This window comes from Clinocottus analis, unplaced genomic scaffold (genome assembly GCF_023055335.1).
Source record: "Clinocottus analis isolate CAN_PGR_092001 unplaced genomic scaffold, fCliAna1.0.p SCAF_7, whole genome shotgun sequence".
NCBI classification, from domain to species: Eukaryota; Metazoa; Chordata; class Actinopteri; order Perciformes; family Cottidae; genus Clinocottus; species Clinocottus analis.
Genome location: NW_027176229.1, coordinates 7,154,591 through 7,180,279, shown reverse-complemented (window position 1 = coordinate 7,180,279; position 25,689 = coordinate 7,154,591). Strand labels below are relative to the sequence as shown.

At 42.4% G+C, this 25,689-nt stretch overlaps 1 protein-coding gene across 1 annotated transcript; it reads right to left on the bottom strand.

Moving 5' to 3' along the window:
* Positions 1-582: 582 nt before the first annotated feature.
* Positions 583-23,492, bottom strand: gak (cyclin G associated kinase). Its single transcript, XM_068605111.1, has 29 exons — positions 23,146-23,492; positions 18,438-18,499; positions 18,076-18,135; positions 17,039-17,153; positions 16,351-16,493; positions 15,966-16,091; positions 14,859-14,948; positions 14,453-14,588; positions 13,823-13,935; positions 11,923-12,001; positions 10,847-10,964; positions 8,361-8,410; positions 8,018-8,166; positions 7,680-7,802; positions 7,372-7,505; positions 7,078-7,272; positions 6,861-6,978; positions 6,674-6,753; positions 6,293-6,486; positions 5,988-6,149; positions 5,423-5,586; positions 5,047-5,299; positions 4,793-4,966; positions 4,410-4,547; positions 4,234-4,320; positions 3,870-4,094; positions 3,481-3,629; positions 3,048-3,224; positions 583-2,953 (listed from the first exon to the last, which is right to left on the bottom strand). Exons 1-29 carry the CDS (start codon positions 23,285-23,287, stop codon positions 2,852-2,854), a joined length of 3,858 nt encoding a protein of 1,285 aa, XP_068461212.1. The 5' UTR covers positions 23,288-23,492; the 3' UTR covers positions 583-2,851.
* Positions 23,493-25,689: the final 2,197 nt, after the last annotated feature.

Below are 25,689 nucleotides of genomic sequence, written 5' to 3'. Positions count from 1 at the left end.
TACTGTATTCCAATCGCAAATTAGTGAAATAAAATGTTGGTCTCCACTAGTAGCTAGAGAGGGGAAAGAAGAATACACTGGCTGTTATCTGTGGTCATGGTTCAGGTATATTATTGCAAGCTTGGTTGTCAGGTGTGATGAACCTCAGGTCTACTGTTGTTTCAAAAAGTCTCATCACTAAAGGAAGTGGATCTAGAACTGGGCTTGCTAAAATGACTCATTACTGAACAGTACATTTCATATTTAATGTTTTTTAGCCCTTCATGGTACTTATTAGTTGCACCTCCAAAATTGGGAGCCTCTGCTTCTAAAAATAAATCCTTAATGATTCTAATATATAGTTATTGATCTAAAAAAAAGAGGAGAAAGTTCAAAAATGTTTAAAGTTGGAACAGCAATGCGATGCATCAAAAAGTACCAAAGCACACAGACTCAGGTTTCTAGGACATTAAAAAAAGATAAGTCCCGATGTATCTTTAAATATGTTCTTCTGATAATATTGTTTAATTTACCTTCGATGTATACGCGCAGCCCCTTTGAATCCTTCAAAATAAAGACAATACAACAGCAAAATATCTGCCTCAAATCAAAAGGTTTTTTAATTTCTTTTTGCATTGAAATCTACATTCATATATTAGTATGATGTAATTTGGTACAGTGAACACTGCTGATGTGTGGTTTTGCAATCCTCCCTCTTTATAATATGATACTGCCAGAGAATTTTAAGCATCAGTTTATTTATTTTTTTCTTACTTAGGTTTACTGGCCCCTCATGTTGGAAGTTTAACAAAATGCAAAACAGAAGCCAGAGGAAAAAAAAGAAGACAGATTAAAAAGACAAACAAACAAATAAACAACACCTAACAAGAGGATACATATTTGTAAAAGTAAATTTGTAATAATAAACATTTTGGAATGAAAACAGCAACAAAGAGGCTCACTGCGATCAACCAACAACTTGCACTCAAAACTTTCCTCATATATTATCTGAAGATTTTCACTTGTGCCATCAATATGCATGACAACATGTCATCATAACACACAACCCTCTCCCCCAAAACATAATAAATAAGAAAACAGGTGATTTGATTGGTCCATGAGGTAAAATGGAAAATAAAAAGGGAAAAGCAAAAAGTGGAAAGATTAGTTTGAAGCGTGGGAGAGGCAGACTAATGAAATTAAGAAAGAAAAGATTGTGATCGCAGACAAGAAAGCATGATGTCCGACAAGGTTTCATTATCTTCCCCCAAGGAAACACACATACACACAACCAGTCACACAGTCCAGCATGAGGCTCGATAACACGTCAATTGACCAGGCTGCAATCTTAACAAAGCCACTTGATGGATTCTACTATTTTATATATTTACACTGAAGTGATGATTTACTGACAAGAGCTCAAAGTTTGGAATGAACACCCCAAAAAAACAAAGAAAACACAAGGAAGAGTAAAACTAAGCGCAACCAGGTTAAATCACTGTATTCTCTTTTCATTCCTTCACTTTGTCACCTCCTCCTATGCACTGACAAACAAATGTCCACTGAACCAGGTGCTGGGGGGAGGAGGGCGGGGCTTACGGAGACAAGGGGAGGGGCTAATGACTGATGCTGCGGATGCTCAAAAGCAGCAGGCAGTGTGAGCGCTGCCATCCAGCGTCATCAGGCCAGTAGACTCTTTATGCTTCTGCTACAAGAAAAGAAAAAAAAGCACTTCAATAAAAGAGCGCCCGCCCCTTTGGATCACCCTGGTTTGAAATCAAACACACCTACCCACTGTTGTTTGGAGGTTTAGTGTGGGAGAGCATGCAGTTAGCTACACAGTATAGCCTGAGTGGGTAGAATTAAAAGAGCACTTCGAAAACAACAGACGGCCCGCTTAGGTTTATATGGGGCTCCAAAACCAGTTCAGAAGTCAGAAGCTCGGGATGCAGGTTTCAACATCAATCTGAGGAGTGTGTGTGTGTGTGTGTGTGTGTGTAGCAGGAACTGTAACGGTAGAAGCAGTGCTAGTTGTGTTCAGCAGGCAATAGTCTTCTCTTTCTGACAAGGAAATGGTCTCAACAACAAACCCAACCGACTGTTGACCCCAAAAAAGGTGCAGCAGTAGCACTCCAAAGAATGAATGGGTATTATCAACAGATCTATCTTCAAAATCCTCGGGGAGATTTTAATCCTGCTTCCGCTGTAGAGGCAGGAGAGAAGATTATTTGTTTAGTCCATTGGTTTCTGTGACTGGTTTGTTCTATGATTCATCTGCAACATTCACTATTCTTTGAGGCAACAAAGCTTAAAAACAATACTTCCAGATGGCCTGGCATGCTGAGGAATGTACAGCCATGTTCAGCCAGGCACAAATAACAACTGTACCAGCCACAGCCAAAAGTTACCAGCATTTTATTAGTGTGGGGTCATGAAATATTTTGATCTGAATACCACCGTCAAGATAATCAGCTTGTGTTATCCAATTTCTTTTCCATTCTGTCTCCTTCATGTGATTGTCGCCCATTCTTCCCTCCAGATGTTTGCAGCACCACTCAGGCAGTTGTACAGGTAGGCAGTGAGTTTAAGAACTATCACATTGTTTATTTTACTGGCTGTTTATGAACCAGTGAGGAAGTTCTGCCTACAGCCGGACAATGAGGCAAAAAGGTATTTTTTCTCGACTGTAGAAACAGAAGAAAGGAGGGAGTGAAGGGAATGGTAGAGAGGACACCTCTCAGAGGCTAAGGCCCAATGTGGGCTCAGTCCTGTTCAATCTGGCCCAGTCTAACCCCTGTTTGGTTAGGCCAAATCCAGTCCAGTCCGGTCTGGTCCGGTCCGGTCTGGTTCAGCTGGGATCCAGACCAGGGTTTTAGAAGAGTGCTTTGGATCCCTGGTTCTCGAACTCTGACCAGGCGTCGTTCAATTCCATGAAGATCATCTTTGCGTAATGTTCATAAGGCTGGCCTGTTGCCTGCAGGGGAGAGCGAGACAGAACACGTGTGACAATAAATAATAAAGGAAAGTTAAGATGAAGGGTTGTAATATTGGTCATTGTTCTACTCTACCTTATCCGGGTGGACGATCAGCACAGCCTTCCTGTAGTACTTCTTCACCTGGTCAGGTGTCACCAAGTCAGCCATGCCCACGGGCCTCCAGCGGGTTTCCCCCTCCCACAGCACAGTGTTTAGAGTCGACAGCAGCGCTCGGATGTTTCGCTCTTTCCCCTCGATCCAGTCCAAGATCTGCAGCATGAAGAACAGAATAAACGTGACCACTTTTACCATGAAAAAAAAGGCACAAACATTGACCAGCACTTGGGAGTGACGCTGTGTATCACGTGTTGTGCAATGTCCAGGAAACATTTTGTTATCAACTAGAAGCAGCCCAGGTCAACCACTGAGGGTTAAGGTCATGGCCGGAGAGGCAAGCACTGCTCTTTCACTTTTCACCCACTGAAGACTCTCTTTCTTACCGTGTAACATGCATTTAGTTTGTTACCTGTAATTTAAGTGGATCGATGTCTTTCGTGAGTTCCTGTCTCCTCATTTCTGCGATGGTCCTTGGTCCCTTCCTATCAGGCCGAGAGGCAAAACCCTGAGTTGACAGCAGGTCCTCAAAATCATCCTCCTTTACCTTCGGCTTGCGGCCTGCGTCACAACACAGCACACAGGAAGGAAGTCTTAATGAGGAACCTTGACTCAAGTCCCAAGTAGAGTTTGCAACACGATAAAGAACAGAGAATCAGAGATATTGTCCATAAATAATCCAAACAAATCACATTTAGTTATTTCCATTAGCTGTATTTCAGTGATTACTGAAAAATCCAACATAGACAAGATCCCCAACTCCTGAAGCTAATTCTTCTCCCTCTATTCAATGCTGCTTACCGAAACCAGGCCCACGAGCTCCTCTTTCCTCTCTCCCACCGATGACACTAGTGAAGTTGAGGTTGTAGTTGGGTTTGGTGGACTGCGCGCCTGCAGACTGAGAGGCTGAGGAGGCTTTAGGTGCTGGCCCCGGTCCTGATCCGGCCCTCCAGGGTTTGCTCTGGGCTGAGGCGGGTCTTCCGGACTGCCAGGACTGGGCGTGAGGTTTAGCAGAGGAGGATGAAGCTAAATAACGAAGGAATGAGAGTAAATTCAGATTCATTTATAGATTCACGATGTCATGTGTGTATATGTTTCTCTTTTAAGGGCATTGTTCCCTTTTACATTACTGCATAGCGCCACAACATCTGAGCAAGTCTCTTACCTGGTAAATTGGAACCCAGGTTACCCAGATCGGCAAAAGGATCAAAGGTCTGAGACTTGGCCTTCGACATAGATGCAACACCAGGAGCTACGGACAGTCGGAATATTTGAGTACAAAACTAACATCTCATATTTCCAGACAGCCACAAACCCCTACATTTCAGTTGCACCACTCACCCGTGTTGGTGTAGCTGGGTTTGCTGGCGGCGGTGCTCATGCTAGCCGTGGTGCCAGCTGCCCAGCTGTCCCATCCACCCAGCAGGTCCGGTTGGCTGGCTGATGATGTCATCTTCGGGGCATCATTCACTAGTTTATCTGTTATTACCAAATCATCCGCAAAGTAAGTTTAGTTTGCATGTTTCCATTCGCCAATGCTTGCAGCAAATGCAAGAAGAAGCTGGAATGTGACCCCTAAATGAGTGTATATTATAAATATGTAAAATGGTTTGTCCAACAAATCTGAGATGACTTAATGAGGCTGTAGGTTTGTTTCTGCCAAGTTGGAGGAAGGCGTATGTTACCACACTATGATGTGTTGTCACAACAGCTGATGTACTTACTGAGGTTGAAGAGACTTGTCTTTGCAGCAGGAGCAGGGTTACTGTGAGCTGAACTGTCAGAACCCAACAGCTCTCCAAACAGGTCCGGCCCAGAGGCCTGCCGAGATGACCCCACAGTGGCGTCAACACCGGAGCCAGACACCATGCCAAAGGGATCAAACAGGTCGCCCATGGCTGCAGATAGAGGGTAGATAATGCTTTAAGGATAACTTAAACAACAATGCAGTCGGCGTGTCTTAAGCCTCTGTGCTTACATTTGGAGTCTGATGTGGCCCCACTGGCTGGCCCACCGAAGAACAAGTCTTCCTGCACTGCTCCTGTCTGACCAGCAGGGGGGGCAAACAGGTCGTTGAGGAGGTCGCTGTTGCTGGATGCAGGTTTCAGTCCTCCCTGGACTCCTTGATGAGGAGCAGAGGAGGAGGTTGAGGACATGGAAGGATCAGCGTTCAACCCCAGGAGGTCAGCTGTGTCCCCGATAGGTGATTCCTGGGCTGCAGGAGGGGAGGTCTGGAAGGAGAAAGGGACACCAAGAAAAGAAATATAATGAAATGCTGCATACTTCATAAAACTCAGGGTGCATTATAAAGGTAGTTACAATAAATATAATCAGCCATCCAAGACTTTCCCCACCTCAAAGTCAGCATCAAACAGTGGTTCGCTGGGGTCACGTGACAGTGGCTCCCCACCTGGAGCAGAATAGGAGTAGGACTCTCCTTCTGATTGATCACTTAGGTCATCCTGGTCATTCAGTGATCCTCCTTGACTGTCTGAGGCATCCTGAGCGCCACTCACATCTGCAAATGCCAAAGGCTGGTCAGTGGAACTTTGTGGCACTTTGCCAGGAGGATTTTATGGTTTAAATCTTGTCTGGGAAAATGCACGTCGGAAAGTAGAACTGTCCCCTTTGTTGAAATGAAGGGCAATAACCAGAAGACTAAGGCTGAACGGGGAGAAAATCAAAATGACTTTCACACGTTATCGCGCCAACACATGTAAGATAAGATAAGATGAAATAAGATAATCCTGAATTAATACCGCAGTGGGGAAATTGCAGGATTACAGCAGCAAGGGATAGTAGTAAAATAAGAAGTAATACATAGAAGTCAACAGTAAAAATAATCCACAACAGCACTATTATATATACAGACAGAATAAACAAGTATTTCAAAATACATTAAAAAAAAATGAGGGGTACCTTCCCAATCCAGTGTCTGGAAGAAGTTGTTGGCGTTGCCGTCGGTGCTCACAGGGGATTCTGGTTCAGTCGCATTCAAGACTTCTGGGGTCTGAGCCGGCTGGGGCGACTCGGAGTCATAAAATGCTGAGGAACCTGGCTGACGAGGCAGCTCGGGCTTACCTGTAGTGATGAAGGTTTTAGGTTTAGTTTAATGTGTGAATTAGAAAAAAAGAAAAAAGAGAAGTGAACAGAGAAACAGAAACAAATGGATGGAGAAGCTAAACACTCATCAACCCAGAGCCTGGCTTCTACACAGCACCTACCAAATTTGCTGAGGATCTCCTGCTGCTCATCACGAGACGAGAAAAGGATTTTGGGGTTGAGGCCCTTTGTCTGAAAGCTCTCCCAAGGAGGGATCTTGGCACTGGGTCTGTCTCTGGACTCCACCTCGATGTCCAAGTTGACTTGGAACAAGTCCGGGTACTTCTCCTGGATGTCACAGGCATCCAAGTCATACCTGGAAGGACAGCAGACGGATTGGAAACAGGAACTTATGGAGAGAGTACATTTCAGGAGTTAATTAGAAAATAAGAAATCTGATGCCGTTGATATTATGGTCCAGGCGATGAGAAATGTGAAGCCTTGGGTGACAATGATCTTGTTCAGTCAAAAGTATTGCATTTTTAGAAAAAATGTGTCCGTACTTGGCAAACTTGACAGTGTTCGCATTTCTGGGGACGAAGCCTGTGTGGAACTGGATCTGAAACATCTTCATGGAAGCCATCTGGAAATCATCATAGGACATGAAAATAAACTTCTGTTTGTCAAGGAATGTGCTGACAGCTGACGTGTGTTGTACTTATGCGTGTGTATGTGCGCGCGCGTGTGTACTTTGGCCTGCAGACGTCCTCCCAGTGTAGATCTGGCATGGTAGATCACCACCAGTACATCTCCTTGGACTGTCACATTGAGGGGGATCTCTGCATTTCCATCCTCCATCTTGAAATCCCTGGAAAGAGCAAAAGAGTGAGCGAGACAATAGTTAACATGAACGTTGTTTTTACTCTTTTTACTGACGTTTAGAGCTGAACGTCATGCATGAACTTACTTCATCTGGTCGTACTCCTGCGACGTGGTGAGGACTCTCTCGTCTCCAACGTAGACCTCGCAGAACGGCCGGCAGCCATTGCGCTGCTTGTTGAACAGCGGCACGGGTGTCATGACGATGGAGTGGATTACTATGGGCTTGCTGTGGGGGACGATGGGCTCTTCTGCCATCATGTCGCACATATACTCCATGTACCTGCAAACAATTAAAACGCAAGCTTAGGCTCCTTAATTCTCTGCTTTTGTCAACCGAGGGAAATGTGGAGGTCACTGAGGATGGATCCCGTGATTCTACCTCTTGTGTGAGGGTGCGATGCCAGGCGGGCAGCGCTTCATTGAGAACATGTAGACAGCAGCCTCCGCTGTGGTGAAAAGGCGACAGAAACACAGGAAGGAGCAAACTGCCACCGCCGATGCTGCCCTGCCGTCCTGCAGAGACAGAAGGTGGAGGCAATCATTAAGGACATAGCAGGTGTTATCATCATCATCATCATCATCGTCGTCATCATCATCATCTACTCGAGTCATGACCTCGCCTTATCTGAGCATGCATGAAGGCCCAAGTCATCTTCGGCATCCCGTAAGTGACGAGAGATTACTTACCAGACAGTGTACTATACAGATGTTCCTCTGGTCTTGTTTGAGCCAGAGGTGCATGTTCTTACACACACTGTAGAGACTGCGGAGGTTGGGGGCGCGGCGCACTTGCCAGTTACACTCGGAAACCTACAAACAAGCACACAAAGACACACCCCTGAATACACTGAGCATCCTTTTACTCGTGTGCAGCCGCACACAAGTAAAAGGATGACCCTGCTTTACCAAAAGCAATTAAACAATCCACTCACAGCAGTGACGTACACGTGCTGATATAGGTGCTTGCACAAACACAATAGGTGCTTGCACAAACACTTGTGCACACACACTCTCGCGCTTCATACCCTGTTGTGGAACCGTGAAGGCCTGTAGGATCTCTTGGAGAGGTTGTAGACGGCATAGTGGCCGGCATGACGGGAATCCAGGAAGAGACGGACGTCCTCAATGTTGTTCTTTATCGCCGACTCCACCCCCTCCGCTGGGAAGGACATGACTACACGCACACACATACATCAAGGTTCATCCCCTTTCTAAAAATGTTAATCTAAGACATTATCTCACATCAGGTCACTTAAGTGTCAGAATAGAATCACCTCCAATGTTATTTTCACCATGTAGTACAGAATCATGACCTTATTGCTTATTGACAACGTTATGAAGTAACTTTATGAAGCATATCATGCCTACCTGCTATTCTGGAGGTGATGTATGAAATATCTAGGTCCCCTTTGGCATAGCTGGAAGAGGAAATACAATCACACTTATGAAAAAAGGAGGGAGAACACAATTCACAACAAGAAATAAGAAAGAAACAGTTTGACAATGTCTGGGAGACACAACTACAGCCAATTAATGCAAACTGGTTCAGAAACAAGAACGTTTTCTATTATTGAATGGGCAACTCTGCCAGCGTTACCCCACAGTACAGATTTACAGACTTTAATGACGGCTGTCCCACAATCATGCAAATTAAGACTGAAAAAGTTTGATGTTTTCTTTTTTCGATTTTTAAATTTAGCACACGCTTCTGGCAGGTGCTGGCTGTTGCATGGGAATACTTTTCGCTGCCAATATCTTCTTGATGTTACGTATTATTGGCAGTTAATCAATACAGTAGGCTACATATACAGCAAAATGAATCATATTGGGGGAATGACAAAGACAAAAACAACGCAAAATGATTCCTACTGAATATTAGAATTACGTAAACACAATCAACCTGTAGGCCAGGCAAAGAAATGAATCCCTCTATGCTGATGACACTCAATGGCACAATATCGGTATGTTGTCAGGACAGACAGGCAATGCTGGTTCGGACACATTAAGCTGAAAATGGTGATTTTGTTAGCAGTGGAATATTACACTTAATGACCAGGCACTCATTCATTCATTCATTCACATAAAGGAAAGTGAATCTCAACCAGAAGCACATCTGGATTTGATTGGGGTACATGGACAGATAATAGCTTGACTTATTTTGAGAAAAAAAAAAATTGTAATTATGAATTGTGAACAAATAACATAATGTGCAGGTGTTTAATCATTAACATCTGAAAGCCATGTGGTGCATGAAAAGTTGGGAAGTGATCAGAGATGTTAAAAGTGATGAGAGATTAATACCTAAAAGTATGATTCAAATTGTTAGATCAAATGAATGAACACATGGTTACAATAGATAGTTCAGTGAGCTTAAAGTCAGAGGTTAATGTTGAATTGGACATGGCTCAAATTAATGGGTGAACTGTTGAAAATAATGATCTTAAAATAATGGAATGGTTAAAAATAATGGAGGAGGTATTGAGTTTACCCGACATGGCAAGAGGTGACATCGGACAAAAAAGTTTGGGAACCATCAAAATATTCTATGGATGATGCGGTCTGCTTGAAAACAGCTAAAAGTGGCAAAAACACTTTTGGCGTGACAAATTATATGATGGATCTGACAAGGGCTACAAAATTAACTTTAAGGGAATGTACAATGCTTTCTGGCCTTAAACTTCATAAAGAAGTGTCTGATGCAGTAAAGCAAAGGCTATCATTGGTCCTCCAGCATCAGCTCAGACCGGCCCATTCCTTTCCTGTATGCGTAGAGAACATGTTTACTGGCTTTGTCAGTGACCGATATCACCCGGCGCTGCCATTCACTCTCATGATGATACTCTTCTCTCCATTCACGTCACGCTCTGCATTCATTCAACAGAATTATTGAATGTGTGATGTTAGGATCAGCAAGCTGTGACGGCGGACACGGCACAGCAGAAGGCTTAGTAGGGTTTTTTTCTTCCTCTAAAATCAAACACAAACTACAGGAGCACACAGAGCGACGCATGAGTTAACGCACTTCACCGACCCATATTTACCTTGGGTTGCTAGGTGATGGACACATAGTGGGACCATGAGGGATTGGGACAGAGAAAAGAAACAAAAAATAAACAAAACTACCAAACAAATGGAACAAACCAATGAGAGAATAACCAAATGAAACAGCAAACATTAAAGGATAGAGTGGCTTTTAAAGGACCCCTTTGCTTGTTCTCAACTCTTTTTTTCACATTAGTAACAGAGGCGTTGTGTCTCCAACATCAACATCATTCTCAATGACGATGTCAATGTTGCAGCAAAGTGCACCTGGATTAATCCCACCATTCACAGACTTGATCACATGCCAGCAGTTAGTCAAAGATTTGTTAATTTCTGGGAGGGTCATCGCTAAAAAGTCCTCCAGAGAGCCAAGAAGCAGTAAATGTGAAGTTTCACAGCCTGTAACCCTACATTGGGTGGGTAGGGTCGGGAATGAGGTTCAATCTGTAATTGCCCTCAGATATGTGTGAATCCTCTTTCCTGGTGGGATAAAAAAACTGTGAAAATGAATAAAACGTAAAAAATAAATAAATCTGGGGGGCAGGTAAGGTAGAGGATGATCGCTTATGAAGACAATTTGCAGGTGTACCATCATCTACTTTTACTTTAGATTAATCATCAAATTGCGATAAATGATTACTTATGCAAATGTAGTGGTGCAACACATAAAAACACACACATGAAGTGAAAGTAACCCGTGAGTGCTAACTGATCTGTCATGAAGTGAAAGACAAAATGAAAAGGTGAAAACTTGGATAAAAAAAATGGATAAATACAACAATGATAGTCATGATAACAAGGTTGGAGCTTACCTGGCTACTGACTGGATGACCTTAGAGGAAGTGTCTTTTATGTTGGTCAGGAAGCGCTCCGTACCGCCTCTCAAGATGTCCAGGATCCCGCTGCCTGACTGATCAGGATCGTATATGCCTAAAGGCGTCGTGGGGGAAAAGAGATGATGCTGAAAGGACAGATTTCCAGACACTGCCATAGCACTGACAATCCTTGTATGAAACAGTGGGAAAATAGTGTTTTTAATTACAATCTAATGATGGAGCTCAATGCGTCTGAAAGTATCTGTTTATCGAGCTACAATAAGTGACTGACTCGAGGTAAATGCGTGGGATAAAAATCATTTTCAGTTGTGGTGAAGCTGCCAGATGTTGAGCTACAACAGCAGGTAGATGACTCAACATTATGTATCGCCCAGATCTGATCGTATGGGTGGATGGGAGGACTGGAGTCCTCAAGGAAAATGGCAAACATTATTCGGCCGTTCGACAGATGGCTGACTGGCCGCGCAGTAATCCTCTTAATTTGCAAGTCACAGTACACAACCTGCATGTGTGTGTATGTATAGTTGCTTGTGTGCATGGCAAAGCCCATTATGCTCATTTAGATAAAAGTCGAGATAAAAAAAAAACTAAAACCGGAAATTATTATTATTATGTTCTCACCAGTAACCTTCAGCTTGTGCTCCGAATTGTAGTTCAGACAATAGAAGAATTATCTATTTATAGAGCTTGCATACTTTTCTTTAATCTGCTTCAGAAATCCCCACAATCTGTAACACATATGAGGATCACGGCACTGACCTACTGACTGTTGCTCATGATCCCACTTGCTCTAAAAAGGAGGAGCTTTTTTTAGTTTGGCTGGTCATACGTGAACTAACCAGATTACTTATTACCATGTGTAAAGTACGGGTGATGTTTGGGCAGTGTGTGGCGCCTTTAAAAGAAAACACACAGCCACATCTCAGAAGAACAATTTCAAAAACAGCTGCATGGCCGTTAGGTAATAGTCCAACTGAAGTTATTTAGACAAAAAGAAAAAACTCAGCCCCAAACCCCAAAAAGAAGCATCGTATCATCATCCAAACCTTTACCTGAATTGTTCTGGACGTTGTGGATCTGCATGGGCGGCTGGGCTCCGTTGTTGCCAAAACCTCCGTTCTGCTCCAGCAGCTGCAGACATTCATAGCCGTCATAAACCGGGCGCCAACAGTAGTACGCACTCAACATTGTCACAGGTAAGTCAACACAAAAAAAAACAGCCAGCTCTTGAGCATTTGCCTCTGATGCTCAAAGCAAATCTTCCTTAGAAATGCAAGAAGATGTAAAAAATAAGAATAGCAGAGAACATGATAGAAACTGGTCAGGGCCGCGCGAATAGAGGAATAGAAAAGGAGCAACAATCAAGTCCTGACTTTCAAGCAACAGGTCTTGTCCCAAAATGCAAAATCACCAGTTTAAAAAAAAAGAATTCCCAAAAAAAAGCACAATTGTAACGCGTTAAATATTTCAGACGTGCTGAATAAATTATTTTTCCAAAGTGAACCGGAGCGTCCGGGTCTGCGTTAAAGCCGCCAGACGGACTCCGCGTCTCGCCTCCATTCAGAGATGTCTTCCGTATTTCACTTCCATGTCTGCTCTTTCTCCATCTCACAGTCTGCCTCTCCATATGTCGGAGAAGCTGCAGAGAGCAGGAGGGGGAGGAGGAAAGGGAGGAGGAAAAGGAGGAGGTCTACAAGAAGGTGGAGGACTATAATCTCCTTATGTCCAGCAGGGATTCTTAACACTAATCAGATGAGCGATCGCCAAATCTGCCTTCACTCTGCACACATTTAGCGACCTTATCAGGATTCAGTTTGATGAGAAATTAGTTGGGATACAGAAGAACTCATTGTTATTAATTGGTTCTGAGCGATGGCATAAACTTGTGTGTCTGCAGTACTAAAGCACAGGAACAACTGAATTTCCTTCAGTGGTTACCGGTGTATAAATTCCAGAGAAGAGAGGGAAAAAAATACTAAAAGTATTATTAGTATTCATAGTTTTACTTAGATATGATGCAGAATACATACACTGGCCCAGCTATATAAATCAGCCATGTGTACATCACTGTAAACCTGGAGGTTTCTCCCAGCTTTTCAGACTGTTAAATCACAACTGTGGCTGCGGATTTTGTGTTAAGTCCCAGGATTTTGTGTTTAAGAATCATTAGCGGCTGTGGCTGCTTTGTCTTAGTCGTGACCAGCCACCATGTTTTTCTATTCAAAAACCGTGGCTCTAATCTTAAGACTGATTATGCCGAATTAGCTACTTTGGAAGTTTTTTTTTCACCCAAAATACAGCTTTATTGCTGAAGTGTTGGTATCACTTTAGGCTTATTTTGCAATCTCAGTTACACCGATTATCCACCTCGCTGTCTCTTTGGGCCATGCCAGCTGGGAAGAGAGGAGCCTGGGAAAGAGAATACAGACTCCTTTGAGCCCGCCAGTCTGTGTGTGTGTGTGTGTGTGTGTGTGTGTGTGTGTGTGTGTGTGTGTGCGTGTGGTTGCAAGAGACACTGAGCAAGTGCAACAGCAATTTGAGAGTGCATGAGTGTGCATGCATATGTGTGTAGACGCCTACGCACAGGCGCACACGCACGCCTGTCAATGGCCTCTTCACAGGTTGAGATTGTGTCAACTTGTTTTCTCCAAAACGCACTTGGTGAAAGTTGCCACCTCTTCAAAGCGGATGCCTGAAGCAGAAGCCAGTAACAAAACAGTTAGGGATAAGGATAGCGCCTTCAAATGCGTTCTCCCTCGTCTCTCGGCCTGATTCATCAGCCACTGACATCCTTTTGCTCTCTTTCAGAGGTGCTCCTTTCTGAAATTCTGCTGTTTGCTCCAACCTCAATCCAGAAGCCATGGTCGATGGTGAAACAATATTTTACTGTCGTACGTCTCGTCTCAAATTTAGTGCGGCAACAGCAGTGAACACAACCACGCACACACCCACCTCGGTGATGGGGGACTTGGGGTTGACGTTGCGTGCTGCTGCGATCTCCTGGAGCTGGTTCACCAACTCTGTAATGGACAGACGCTCCTCTGGGTTCACCTTCAACATGGAACCTGGATGGAAGGAGCAGGAGGCGACATGTCAAACATCTGAGGACACAGTTCAAGAGGATGACAGCATGTCGATGCATAAACAAAGCAATTCATGAAGACATAACTTATAATACTTACTTGTAAATATGGAGATCAAATAAGTATGACTAATTATTTAAGAGAATACATTCATCACACACACGTCAGTCAATGTGAATGATGGGATTTTTGCTCTTTTTTTTTTAAGGTAATTGGTATCTATATTTTTGTGCCACTGTTTGCCGGGAATATACTGATGTACCTTTTCCACCAGGTGGAGCTGTTTAACGGAACTGTATTAGCCAAACAAAGTACTCGGTGGTGCTGCCAATATTCAACTTGTCCTGGCCTTTCTCTCTACTGTGTCTCTATGAACGTTATGTTTAAAAGGTGCCATCCCAAACTGTGACTTGTGGGCAAGAGGAGGTGGGAGAAATCGAGGGATGGAAGAAGAAAAGTGACAGGCAGAAACTAGAAGACAGAGATTGAAGGTACGTACGTATGAGGTTGTGATACACAGTGTACTTGACGTCGTTCTGAGGAATGGCATATTTTCCGTTGACGATTTGCAGCTTGGCTCCCTCTTCGAACGGGTGCTGCTTAAAACACAACAGGTAGAGGATGCATCCCAGGGCCTGCATGGAAATGATTAAGACAAACACAAAGCCACCATTAATAATGAACAGGAACGAAAGTCAATTGTGAAGTAGACAAAACACTGTCGGAAGACAACCTGGAGAAACAACGACAGGAGAAAGGACTGCTTCATGTCTAAACTAAATAAGTTAGCTTGAAGCTGTTTTCTTTTTTAGACCGTACATAAAACCGCACGTTATGATCTGTGATCGTCTTGTATTTGCTGTGACATTGTGGGACACAAATTAAAAAAAGGTTTAAGCTCTGACCCAGATGTCCTGCTTCTCATTGATGGGGAAGTTGGAGTAGAGATCGATCATCTCTGGCGTTCGGTACGCTGGAGTGGTGTTCCTTGTGATCTGTAAGACAGAAAACACACTAAAAACAGCTGTTGGACCGCTGTGGGGTCTTGCAGTAGAAGATCCAGCGAGGCTCACATCTTGGGAAATCTTGCCTCGTACCTTTCAAAGGCGTCATTGTTTTTATTCGAGACAAAATTATTAATTTTGAAATGCTTTGGTTAAAACCTTCACCCGGTTGTTGTTTTTTTTTATGAAAAAGACACACGTCATATATTCCCATACAGAAGAGCAAAGCATGCTTTCTAAAAACTAATTATTCAAATCTGAACTAAACACCTGCCCACCTCAGATTTTACATCATAAAAATCTCTTTTGTGCTACGAGCCTGAAAACAGGTGCCGGATAGATTATCCCATTTAGAAAGCTGCATACTGAGGTCATCTGTGACAAAGCTCCTGTGTGCGTGCGTGTGTGTGTGTGTGTGTGTGTGTGTGTGTGTGTGTGTGTGTGTGTGTGTGCTCGCGTACGTGTGTGTGTGTGTGTTTGTGTGTGTCCGTGGAATAAATATAATCAACCTGATTAGGCTGGTGCTTCCTCAATCTCTTGCTGTTAATTCAATCAAACGGTCCTGGCTTCGGTCAGTATTGTTACTGAGCCGCTGTAAATAATCAATCGGTTTGTTCCCGTATCAATCGAAGAGCTGATTTTCGTGGAGAAATTTGAGAAAATATTATGCACTCCAAGACAAAGTGTGCCTCAACTATCACATGTTTTTGTGTTGTGTGAAATGTTTACGCATTTAATAAACCTTGTCTGTGAAGCATACATATATGTATCTGTATACATATACATTTGTTTTTTTTATCATGTATGCATTTACTACAACTGGTATGACATAAATAATCTTGTTAAGGACCACACGATACAAAGTATTATTTTTTGTGATAATGTTTGGTCTATATATGTAAAACTGTATCAAAGACCATTTCAATATTATAAAGAAAAGACTCTTTTGTGTAACAAGTGTCCTGTTGAGATGACCCGTGACTGATGTTTGAGTGTGTGCGTGTGCACCTCATCCTCCACCATGGACCTCTTCTGTGCCGACCAGCTGTAGTCGGGGTAATGTGACACCGTGGTGGAGCTGCCAAAGTCACAGAGCTTGATGGTGCCCTGGTTACTAATCAAAAGGTTCTCAATCTGCAACATATCAAGTAAGCAGAGGACTTGCATGTTCATCAATACATATTTAATGACCAATTAGTAATCATAACAGCCCTTAATTTACAGTACCGTAAATTTGTCTTTAAATTGCCGCATGAATTATTAATTTGACACCAAGTGCAGTCAAACTGAGTAGTTGTATTTAATTCATCGACGCTGCATATTACGATGATATCGCGGATAGTTCATCATTTGAGATATCATTCATTCATCCGACTGCCGCGGAGCAACAGACCTTGAGGTCCCGGTGTATGATTGGAGGCTTCTGTTTGTGCATGTGCTGCACGGCGCGGCACGACTGGTAGAAGATTTTCAGCACAGTGTCACATGACAGGAGAGCCCTCTGCTCTACCCGCTTTATAAAGTCCACCAGCTGACCTGAGGCAGGAGAGAAAACACAAATCAATAAGAAAAGGCCAGTCGTCACAACACAGATGCTTTTGAAATTGTGTCTGTAGATTGTAAATCGTCAGATTAATTTGGGATAATATGAAAGTATCATGCAATACAAAGAGAATCCAAAAGAGAAAAGGTGCTTCACACTCATCCAATCAATGAATGAATAGTGTTGATGCATCTTGTTCATGGGGAAATAAGGTTGCTTACAAAAGCAGGAATATATGAATGACAACAAAGTCTGTTGTAAATGAACCGTCAGACTGAGCCGAAAGGAAGGAGAGCAGGAAGTAGAAAGGCCGCAGACAGGAAACCGTTTCTTCACCAGTGCATTTTGAGCATTATTAGGAAATGGACTTGACAGGCCCTGGACCCGACGGGCCCTGGACCCGACGGGCCCTGGACCCGACGGGCCCTGGACCCGGTTTGATGTATGAATTAGTACCGATTCAAACGCGAGGAAGTAAACAAAGATAGAGGAAGAAGACAAAGTAAAGGAATAAAAATGTGTCTGAAGGTGAAGTTACCTTTACACAACTCGGTGAGGATCAAGAACTCGGCCTGTCCGGTGTCAGACTCTTCCTTACTGATGGAAGCAGCAGAGCAGAACTGAACCATGTTGGGGTGACCCGACAGCTTTTTCTGGAGAGCAGGCGGGTGAAGGATCATACAGCACCAAGCACGGCTTCAGGTCAGTCATTTCAGAATGCACCATCCACTTTGGATGGTTTTGCGTATGATGAAGTACACGGTTTAAATCGGTCATCATGGCCAACAATTTAAACTGACCTACTCTGCACAGCTGAGCCTCAAAGGCTTCTAACAGTGCACTGTAGGTTACTGGTTAACCAGCGACTGCAGGGAGACATTATGGCTGGCTGATTCCCTGGTGACTTCAGACATTCAACAGGATGCAAATAAGTTCCAAAAACACAACATGTTGCAATGGCACAGGGAGCACAGTGCTGCTTCGTTTACCAAAAGGCCGGTGAGTTCACAATGTGCTACACAGCATAAAACCACCATTGTGCAACAGTACAAGAGATGTCCCAGCATTTTAGCTGCTGCGCTAGCCAAAAGGCTGTTTTTTTTAGTTCCCTTCACCGACTGAGTAATCTCATTGATACAAACTGTAACTACATGACATAAATCTCCTCCAGAGACATTGAAAGAAAGTGAACGCTTCAGTGATTTGACATAACAGAATTATTCATGATATCCTGTTCCTCACTTCCTCTCAAACAATGAACACATGACGAGCTTTTCACTGACCGAATCGTGGCAGTCTGCTTTTATGAAACCACAATGTTATTATAAGGATAAAACCTGTAAATATAAATTAGTTCCTGTGTTGTGCATTCCGACATTGTGTGGTGTTGCTAGTAAACCACAAGCGATCTCGTAATGATAGTGTACGACGCTGGAGACGCCTCCAGAAGCGATGGGTTACAGATTAACTCGCCTTTGTCACATGTCGCTGTCTGCGAAAACAGAAAGGCTCTACATTGATCATAACAAAAACACAAGTGTCTTTTCACCACAATCTGGAAATGATAAAGGATACCATGAAGCAGACTTCCTGTATGATTTCTTTGTTCTTTTCTTCCTCGTTGGACAGCAGCCTCTGAAACAAAAGCACACACAGACCATTGTTGTTTTTTTGTGTGGGAATGCACCGATGTTGGGTATCAGGCCAGTGACGATGGGGTCGATCAGTTCAATTAAATGATATGCGTTTAATACTACATACATTATATACTAGAATTTATTTCAGGCACTTAGCTTATTAATTAAACCCTGGCATAAGTACTCGAACCGATATCTTAATCCTTATCGGTATCAAGACGAGCAAAGTCGATCAATCCCTAGTTTTTTGTTATTCTGTAATCAGGTGACCCTTTAATAAGACATACACCTTAATCTTACCTTGAGGGCAAAGTCTTTACCACCGCTCATGTCCTGGGCTTCATACACAAAAGCAAATCCACCTGAGAAAACAGAAACAGAAGGCAGGCAGGAAGTTATTACAGGAATATGTACAGGAATGGTACATGCACTCTGAAAGTGACGCATAATCCTCATTCCCAAATGTGCAATGAATCGCAGCAATTGTGTGACACAGAGTCAAATGTGTTGTTATTGATTTGAGTGTAGCTTCGGTCTTAAAGGAATGTCAACTTTTCTGATTTGTTCACTTTATGTGAATGTGTGGTATTTTACGTCACTGCTATGCGACATCATTAAGAGCAGTTTGTAAACACAACAACAGCAGCAAATACAAGGGCACCGAAAATAAAAGGGAAGATATCCAACAGCTGATTTTTTTTTCAACTGTGCTTAAGTGCTCAGTAAATGGCCCATTATTTATTGCACCTTACGTTATGTCACATGAGTCAGTTGTAAGGGGTGGAGTTATGATGATAAAGCATCAGGTGTAAGTGGAGATAACAGCGGCATGATGCCACACATTCGTCCCATCCCGCAGGATGCTGGACCATTTCGAGGTCTCCTATCACGGCACAGAGCCCTAAATCCTCCAGCAACGCTCCGATTCGCACGCTCGTAAGCGTTTAAACCTGGAAGCTGCCAACTACAACCTCAGACTTATCTGTTGGCCATCGAGCAGCCACAGTGGAGAAGGTTAGAGCTTATGTGCCTCACAGCAGAACAAGACCAAACAAGCGACCTCTAACCTCTGGGCCACCACTAAGCCCCTGCACCTTTTTACTGAAGGTGTGACAATGCTGAGGTAATGAAGAGGCAGGTGTAGGCCTTTTTCACAGCAGCCACTTTAAAATGTGACTGCAGGGAAAACACACAAAAGGGTCATTAACAATATGAATTATGGTCCTGTTCCATTTATCAGAATCAGCTTAAATTTTTAATTTAGATGGGCTCGGGCCTTGGTATTGTGCATCCTGTCTCAATGGAAGGCAGCAGAGTCAGTTTGGCCTGGCAGGGCCCTCTCTGACCTTTCACAGAGAAACTGGTCAGAAACGAGCAGTACACAGCCTTAATATTAACTTTATGACAAAACATTGTCATATTGTTACAATTTGTACGTCCCAATTTATTTCTCGAGACGGCTCATCTTTTCTTTCAAGACTTAAAAGCCCATGTAGCTTGTGCACGAGAGCCTTTTGGTTTGCTAACTTTCTTGTCGATAGTGTGTCTGCGTCTGTCTATGTATTTAGCAAGTCACAGTCCAAACAGGGCCGGGGTGGGAGGTTACCATAGCAATGAGTAAATCAACTACCAAGCTTGCTTTGCTTTGTGAAATCTTAAATGGACACGCTCAAGATTATAATCTTTATTTTCACAGGGGATTCTTCAGGCTTTTATTTTGACAGTCCTGATTTTTTTTTTCACCCTCATCTAGGATTCAAACAGCAGCCTGATGCTCACGCACCTTTATTTCTTTAACATTTAGGGGCAACACTGGTTTTATTGCATTTCTTAAGTGCCAGCCCCACTTCATCATACTCAGACACTTTGCATGAAGCGAAACCAGAACAGACCTTGTTGTCCGTTACAGCAACACGTACCAGTGACTTTGAGAATGCACAGCCAGCCCCGGTGAGGGGATCACATGTCTTCCTCTGTCTTGTGCTAGCATGGGGAGGGACTGATAACTAAAAGGCTCCATTTCCTTAGCTCCTATCCAGTCCCCAAAAGAAATGTACAGAAAATGGTAATGACCAAACGTATTGAATATTGCTCGGGGCACATTCTTTGTAGTCGTGTTAAATAATTACAGGAATACAGGAGAAATGAGACGCAGCGTCTCCTCTCTGGCTCTGAATAAAGAGACTTCTCTCGTCTACTGTTTCACCTGCACAGAGGAAGACGGAGACGCCAACAGAGGAAAGAACAGCAAGGTGCCGCTGTTCCAAACCCCCCATGTAGTTATGTAAGGATGTTACTCTCTGCCCCACTAATCTAAGGAATACAGAGAATGTGGTTGCTCAATACAATGATGATGATGATGATGATGATGATGATGATGATGATGATGAACACCACTTGCCTGTTGACATTTTTTTACAACAGTAACCAATCCGATTGATTTCTTAAATTTTCCCAACAGCATTGTGTGGCTGCACAAACAGATTGTTTGAAGTGGAAGAGAGCTCGCATGAGTGTGGCCTATCTGCCCAAGTGGCTGATTCAGCAGACAGACAAACTAGTCATGGTCCTAAAAAACAGAACCATCGGGTAACAGCCAGCCATTGTGTTCTCGCTCCAAAAGATCTCGTTGAGGGAAAAACCACAAAGACACCTTTACAAAGAGCAGGATGAGACTTTGAAAAGGGTTGGAGGATTCGTGTAAAATGATCTGGTTTTACCATCTGCTTTGATTTGAAAACTCCTGTGTGTCTCCGTTAACCACTTTTTAACTAACTGTCATAGCCGTGGATGTTTGATCACAACACAGTGAACCGGTGCCTCTGAATTGTAATCCTCCCTCTGATGATGTCGTTCTAAGTTGAATAATGGGGTCGTAGTTTTTTCCTTGTTTTCTGACATTTTAAAGACTTCCAACTTCAAACGTTAATTGATGCTTTTGCAGTCTTTACTGTGATATTTTTCTTTCAATCAGCTGTTATGGTTTTTATACCACATACATAACCATATCTAAAAGAAAGGTGTTGTTTTCTACACAAACATTTTGACTGCAGTTGGGACAGAATACGTCAAAGAGTTGCAAATAGTGGACATGGAAGTTTGAATTACAAAAGGAAGAACAGTTTGAAAGCGGCAATGAAGCAATCTGTTAAAATTAGTCAGCAAGTTCCAAGAAAGGTGGACAGACGGCTCACACAGCAAAGAGACGTGCCAACTCTTTCATTGTCAAACTGCTTTTTGTTGCACTTTCCCCTCCAACTACATAAACTGAAAAGGCAACAGTTAGTGAAAAGGTTCATTTTTGTTATATGGGTTGTTAAAAAAAAAGATTTATCTTCAAAAGGTTGTTTCCCCGTTTTTTGTTTGTTGCTAGTTTGTTTTGTAGGAAATTAAATTTACTGATAATAAATGACATGGAAAGTGAAGCAAGTTTGCCCGCTGAACCACTGAAGTCACACAATGGACGAGTTTGACCGTGACCGACCGGTCTGACCATGCTGTAAACTCTCATGACTCCGAACAATAACTTACTTATTTTCGGCCCAAGTGATCCCACTGCATGTTGAAAAAACAGATTGTACAAATAAATGTAGCTAAATCAATTACAAGTTGAGGTTAAATTTGATTTAGCCGGAATTTTTTTAACACACTACATCAAAAAGAGATTGGCGTTTGACTGCCTGCTCTATCAGACACTTCTGCAGGTAACCAAACATGCATCATAGTAGTGTAGAAAGGACGTCGTGCCACTTTCAATGGAGGGCAAGAATCCTCTGTTCCCACAGAGAAGAAACACAATATTTGGTACATACAAATAAATACATGCTGTTATTTCAGATTGAGACTATTATACACATAGTATAATCAATTGTTCCTAAATTTGTATTTCCTTAAAATGTTATAGCATTAGATGATTCGACACATTTAAATTGTATTTTGGTGGTTCATTTGATACAATATATTAAATTCAGTACAGTTTGCTGCAATAAATATAATAATACATATAAAAAAATACATTTGAGATGGCTTTTAACTGGCAAACTGCTTAAACTTCAAAAGTACCATGCAAACAAAAAGCTTAGTAATGCAGACCTTTGAGAACCAAATTAGAAATGAGGTTGCATCGAGTTTCATCATCAACACATTTCATCTGTTGCAGCCAGAAAGAAACGCAAAAACAAAAAGATAAAAATGGAGCATTCAAGCAAGAACAAATGCCGGAGACTTCACATTGATGCCAAATCAACACACACACATTACGCAGAAATTGCATAACTACAGCGTATATGAGAAATAAAATACCACAGAAAATAAGAAAAAAATCCTACAATTGGCCATTTTTTAAATGCCTTTTCTTTTGTTTGTGGGATACGATAAACAAAAAGGATCACATCAAAAGGTCATGTACGTCCTTCAAATAGACACAGTGAGTATTTAACTACCATTTAAACATGCTATATTGCTGTAATTCATACAAGCCCCACTCCTCCACGGGCCCAATGCCACCGCACTGTCTGCTCGTATGGACGCAGCTACAGGAAAGAGGTTGTGGCATCACAAGATATGTCCCCTGGACCACGACATGCCTGCCTGCCTGCCTGCAGGCATTCATCTCGACTTGGACGTCTATTGCCGTCTAATAATAATAATATTAATAAGATGAGGTCTGAGGTGGGCTGTGAGACGTCAGCGAACTAAACGGTGGGCTTTGCGAGTTGGTGGACTTCTCCATCGCAGCTCGTCTGCAGGCATCATCGTGATCGAGACCCCGCATCTCCCTCACACGCAGATCTTTTACTGCTCGCGAGACACACGCGAGCCCCACCGATCAGCTGGTGTTTACATGATGACTCAGAGCTCCGCAGTTGCGGACCTGACTGTCATTGACTACCAGTTGAAGTGTGTCACCCGGCGCTAGCCTGTTAGCTAGCTACCTGTTGGCTAGCTAGCGAGCCGAGCAGCGCCGCGCCAGACCTCTCTCTATATCGACGCGTTGTCTCGTGCTCACCTTCCGCGATCACCCTCTTGATCCTCAGTTTCATGTCGCCGAGCTCCACGACCTGCCCGACGAAGTCGTTCTGGTCCCGGCTAGCCGATCCGGACGAGCCAGGCCCGGCTAGGAAATCCAGTGCCGACTGGAACAGGGACATTTTGTATCCAGCGCCCTGCTTCAGGCTCACAGAGGTCCGGGTGCGAGGGAGGGATGCGCCGTTTAGTCCCAGCAGACTGCGCAGAAAAAGCTCCCGATGACGGTTCGCTCTGTCGTAAAGGCTTTTTAATCGGGTGATATTAGTGTTTCACTAGAAGCAAACATCCTCTTCCTGCTGATGAGGCCGCCACCATCGCCAGCGCTGACTTCCGTGAAGGGTGATGACGTTGAGGCACGATTAAGTCATGTGATACGAGGGGAGAAAAAGTTACGAAATAAAAAAATGAAAGGATGCTCCGTCTCTTCCAGTGTATAAATGTAGGCATGTCGCAGCGTGTTCAATTCCACATTAACACGAGTAAACAAACTGTGTGAAACAAGTTGTTTTGTGTTTGCAATGCAAGTTAAATATAGTACACGTTCCTAAATGTGTGAGTACCTAAAGAAATAGGCCGAGCTTAAAATGTACTGAGAGCACGAGCTCCAGAATACATTTAGTTCAAACAAGCTTCGGCAATGAAGCAACTCATAAAAGTTCTTTCTGATTGTGTATTTCTTCCTCTTATCGGTACGTTTGGGTATCGTAGCTGCACAATATGCAATTATGGCACTTGTTATGGCATTTAATACAATAATTAATGTTTTTTGTATTAATATTGTGGTTTAAAACTTCATAACATATAGAAGTCTTAATATTACAGGAAATAATAAGAATAACTAATCTACTATCATCAATAGATTCACACAAGGACAGTATTCTTGCTGTTCACATATTGTGTACTAGTGCGCCATCTGGTGGACACATGTATCTGTCAAATTTATGTTTTTGATTGAAGATCCTTCTCCACACACAGTGGCTTTCAGGTAGTACGTCAGATTAATGCCTGATGATATAAAGCCTGGGCTTGTATCAATGTGAGGTCTGTACCAAACCCTGTAAACTTGTTTATTTACATATACAAATCAATTATGTTTTGCTTTTTCAAGTTTTTAAGGATATTTTTAGCTCATGTACACACCAAAGAAATACAATATATATATATATATATATATATATATATATATATATATATATATATATATATATATATATATATATATATATATATATATATATAAATCTTATCCATGCAGGCCTATGCTATAAGAAAATACATAAAAGAAAGTCACAACATGTTACATTTGGCTTAAAGGTTATTAAGAGAAGCATGCAAGCCCAAAGAGTAGTCAAATAGTTTGGTTGAGAATCACATACAAATAAATAAAATAATACTAACGTAAAATATGAATACAACAATATTGTCGTTGAAAGTAATTACAGAATGTGTTGACTGTGATGTAAAGGGACGTAGTAATATGTGTAATGAGTAGTATAGTAATATAAAGATGTGCGAAAACAGTATGTCAGCTACATGAAGGTTAAAGAAAAAGTGGCCTTCCACTGAGATAACTGACTCATTACAACGCTAGGTTCACTGTTTAAAAAAAGCAAATACGCATCTGTCTATAAGGTAGTGTTAAAATCAATAAGAGATATTGACACTAGTGCATTATTTGCCAAAAGTGTGCTGCAATGTACTAATTAACGCTTCAAAATGCAACATATTGCAAAATATGAAGCAGGAATGACAAAATGTATGAATCGGATACATATCTAACATGACAGGGTCCAAAGAGCAGGCATTGGGAAAGACTTCTATGATGAAATATAATGACAGATGTCACTGCTTGTTTTACAATGATCTTTTTCATTTCAGTTCAACTTCAATGTCAAAATCAGTCAAATCAGCCACAAAAAGGTTTGTCAGTGAAACTTGAATATATTTTCACAATAAGACTTCAGGGTTTGCAATCATTTTAAAGAAGCCTGACTCATAATGTCACATATTGTTAAAGTCAAGGGGAACATTTACTGCATTATTAGGCAAAGAGGTGACACCCAAACCAATATTTTATTTTGTGGGAAAAACAAACAAGCTTTCAAATGACCTGTGATATCTATGCAAGCTTTAGCTTACTGCTGCAACTAGAAAGGTTCAATGCACTGCTTTTGGCATACAATGCATTGCCAGTAACATAGATTGAGTCGAACACAGTCACGGTAAAACACACCACTTACTCATCAGAGTGCACTTTTCAGAAAATGGATGTTGTGGCCAAAGAATGTTTCTTTGACGATACATCATGCACTTTGATGGTAAGACCCAAAAAATGAATGTTTGTTGTGCCAGCATTTATGTACATGAGCAATACTAGCTGCTTTCCTTCATTCTTTTTTTATCATTAATTTAAACCTTTCTAAATGGTCCTGACAGTGCACCAGTAATAGATTCAGTTTGTTTGTATGATTGGGCAACATAACAGAAATGACCCCACCCACCCAGTGTTATCATCATATCCTAC

Bases quoted from the DNA above. Each gene is read 5' to 3' on its own strand.
- gak (XM_068605111.1), bottom strand. From the start codon at position 23,287: ATGTCCCTGTTCCAGTCGGCACTGGATTTCCTAGCCGGGCCTGGCTCG. The intron at 18,500-23,145 runs GTGAGCACGAGA...CTGTTTTCTCAG, and splicing joins CAAGAGGGTGATCGCGGAAG to GTGGATTTGCTTTTGTGTAT. The intron at 3,630-3,869 runs GTAAGCAGCATT...GTTGTGACGCAG, and splicing joins AGCTCGTGGGCCTGGTTTCG to GCCGCAAGCCGAAGGTAAAG.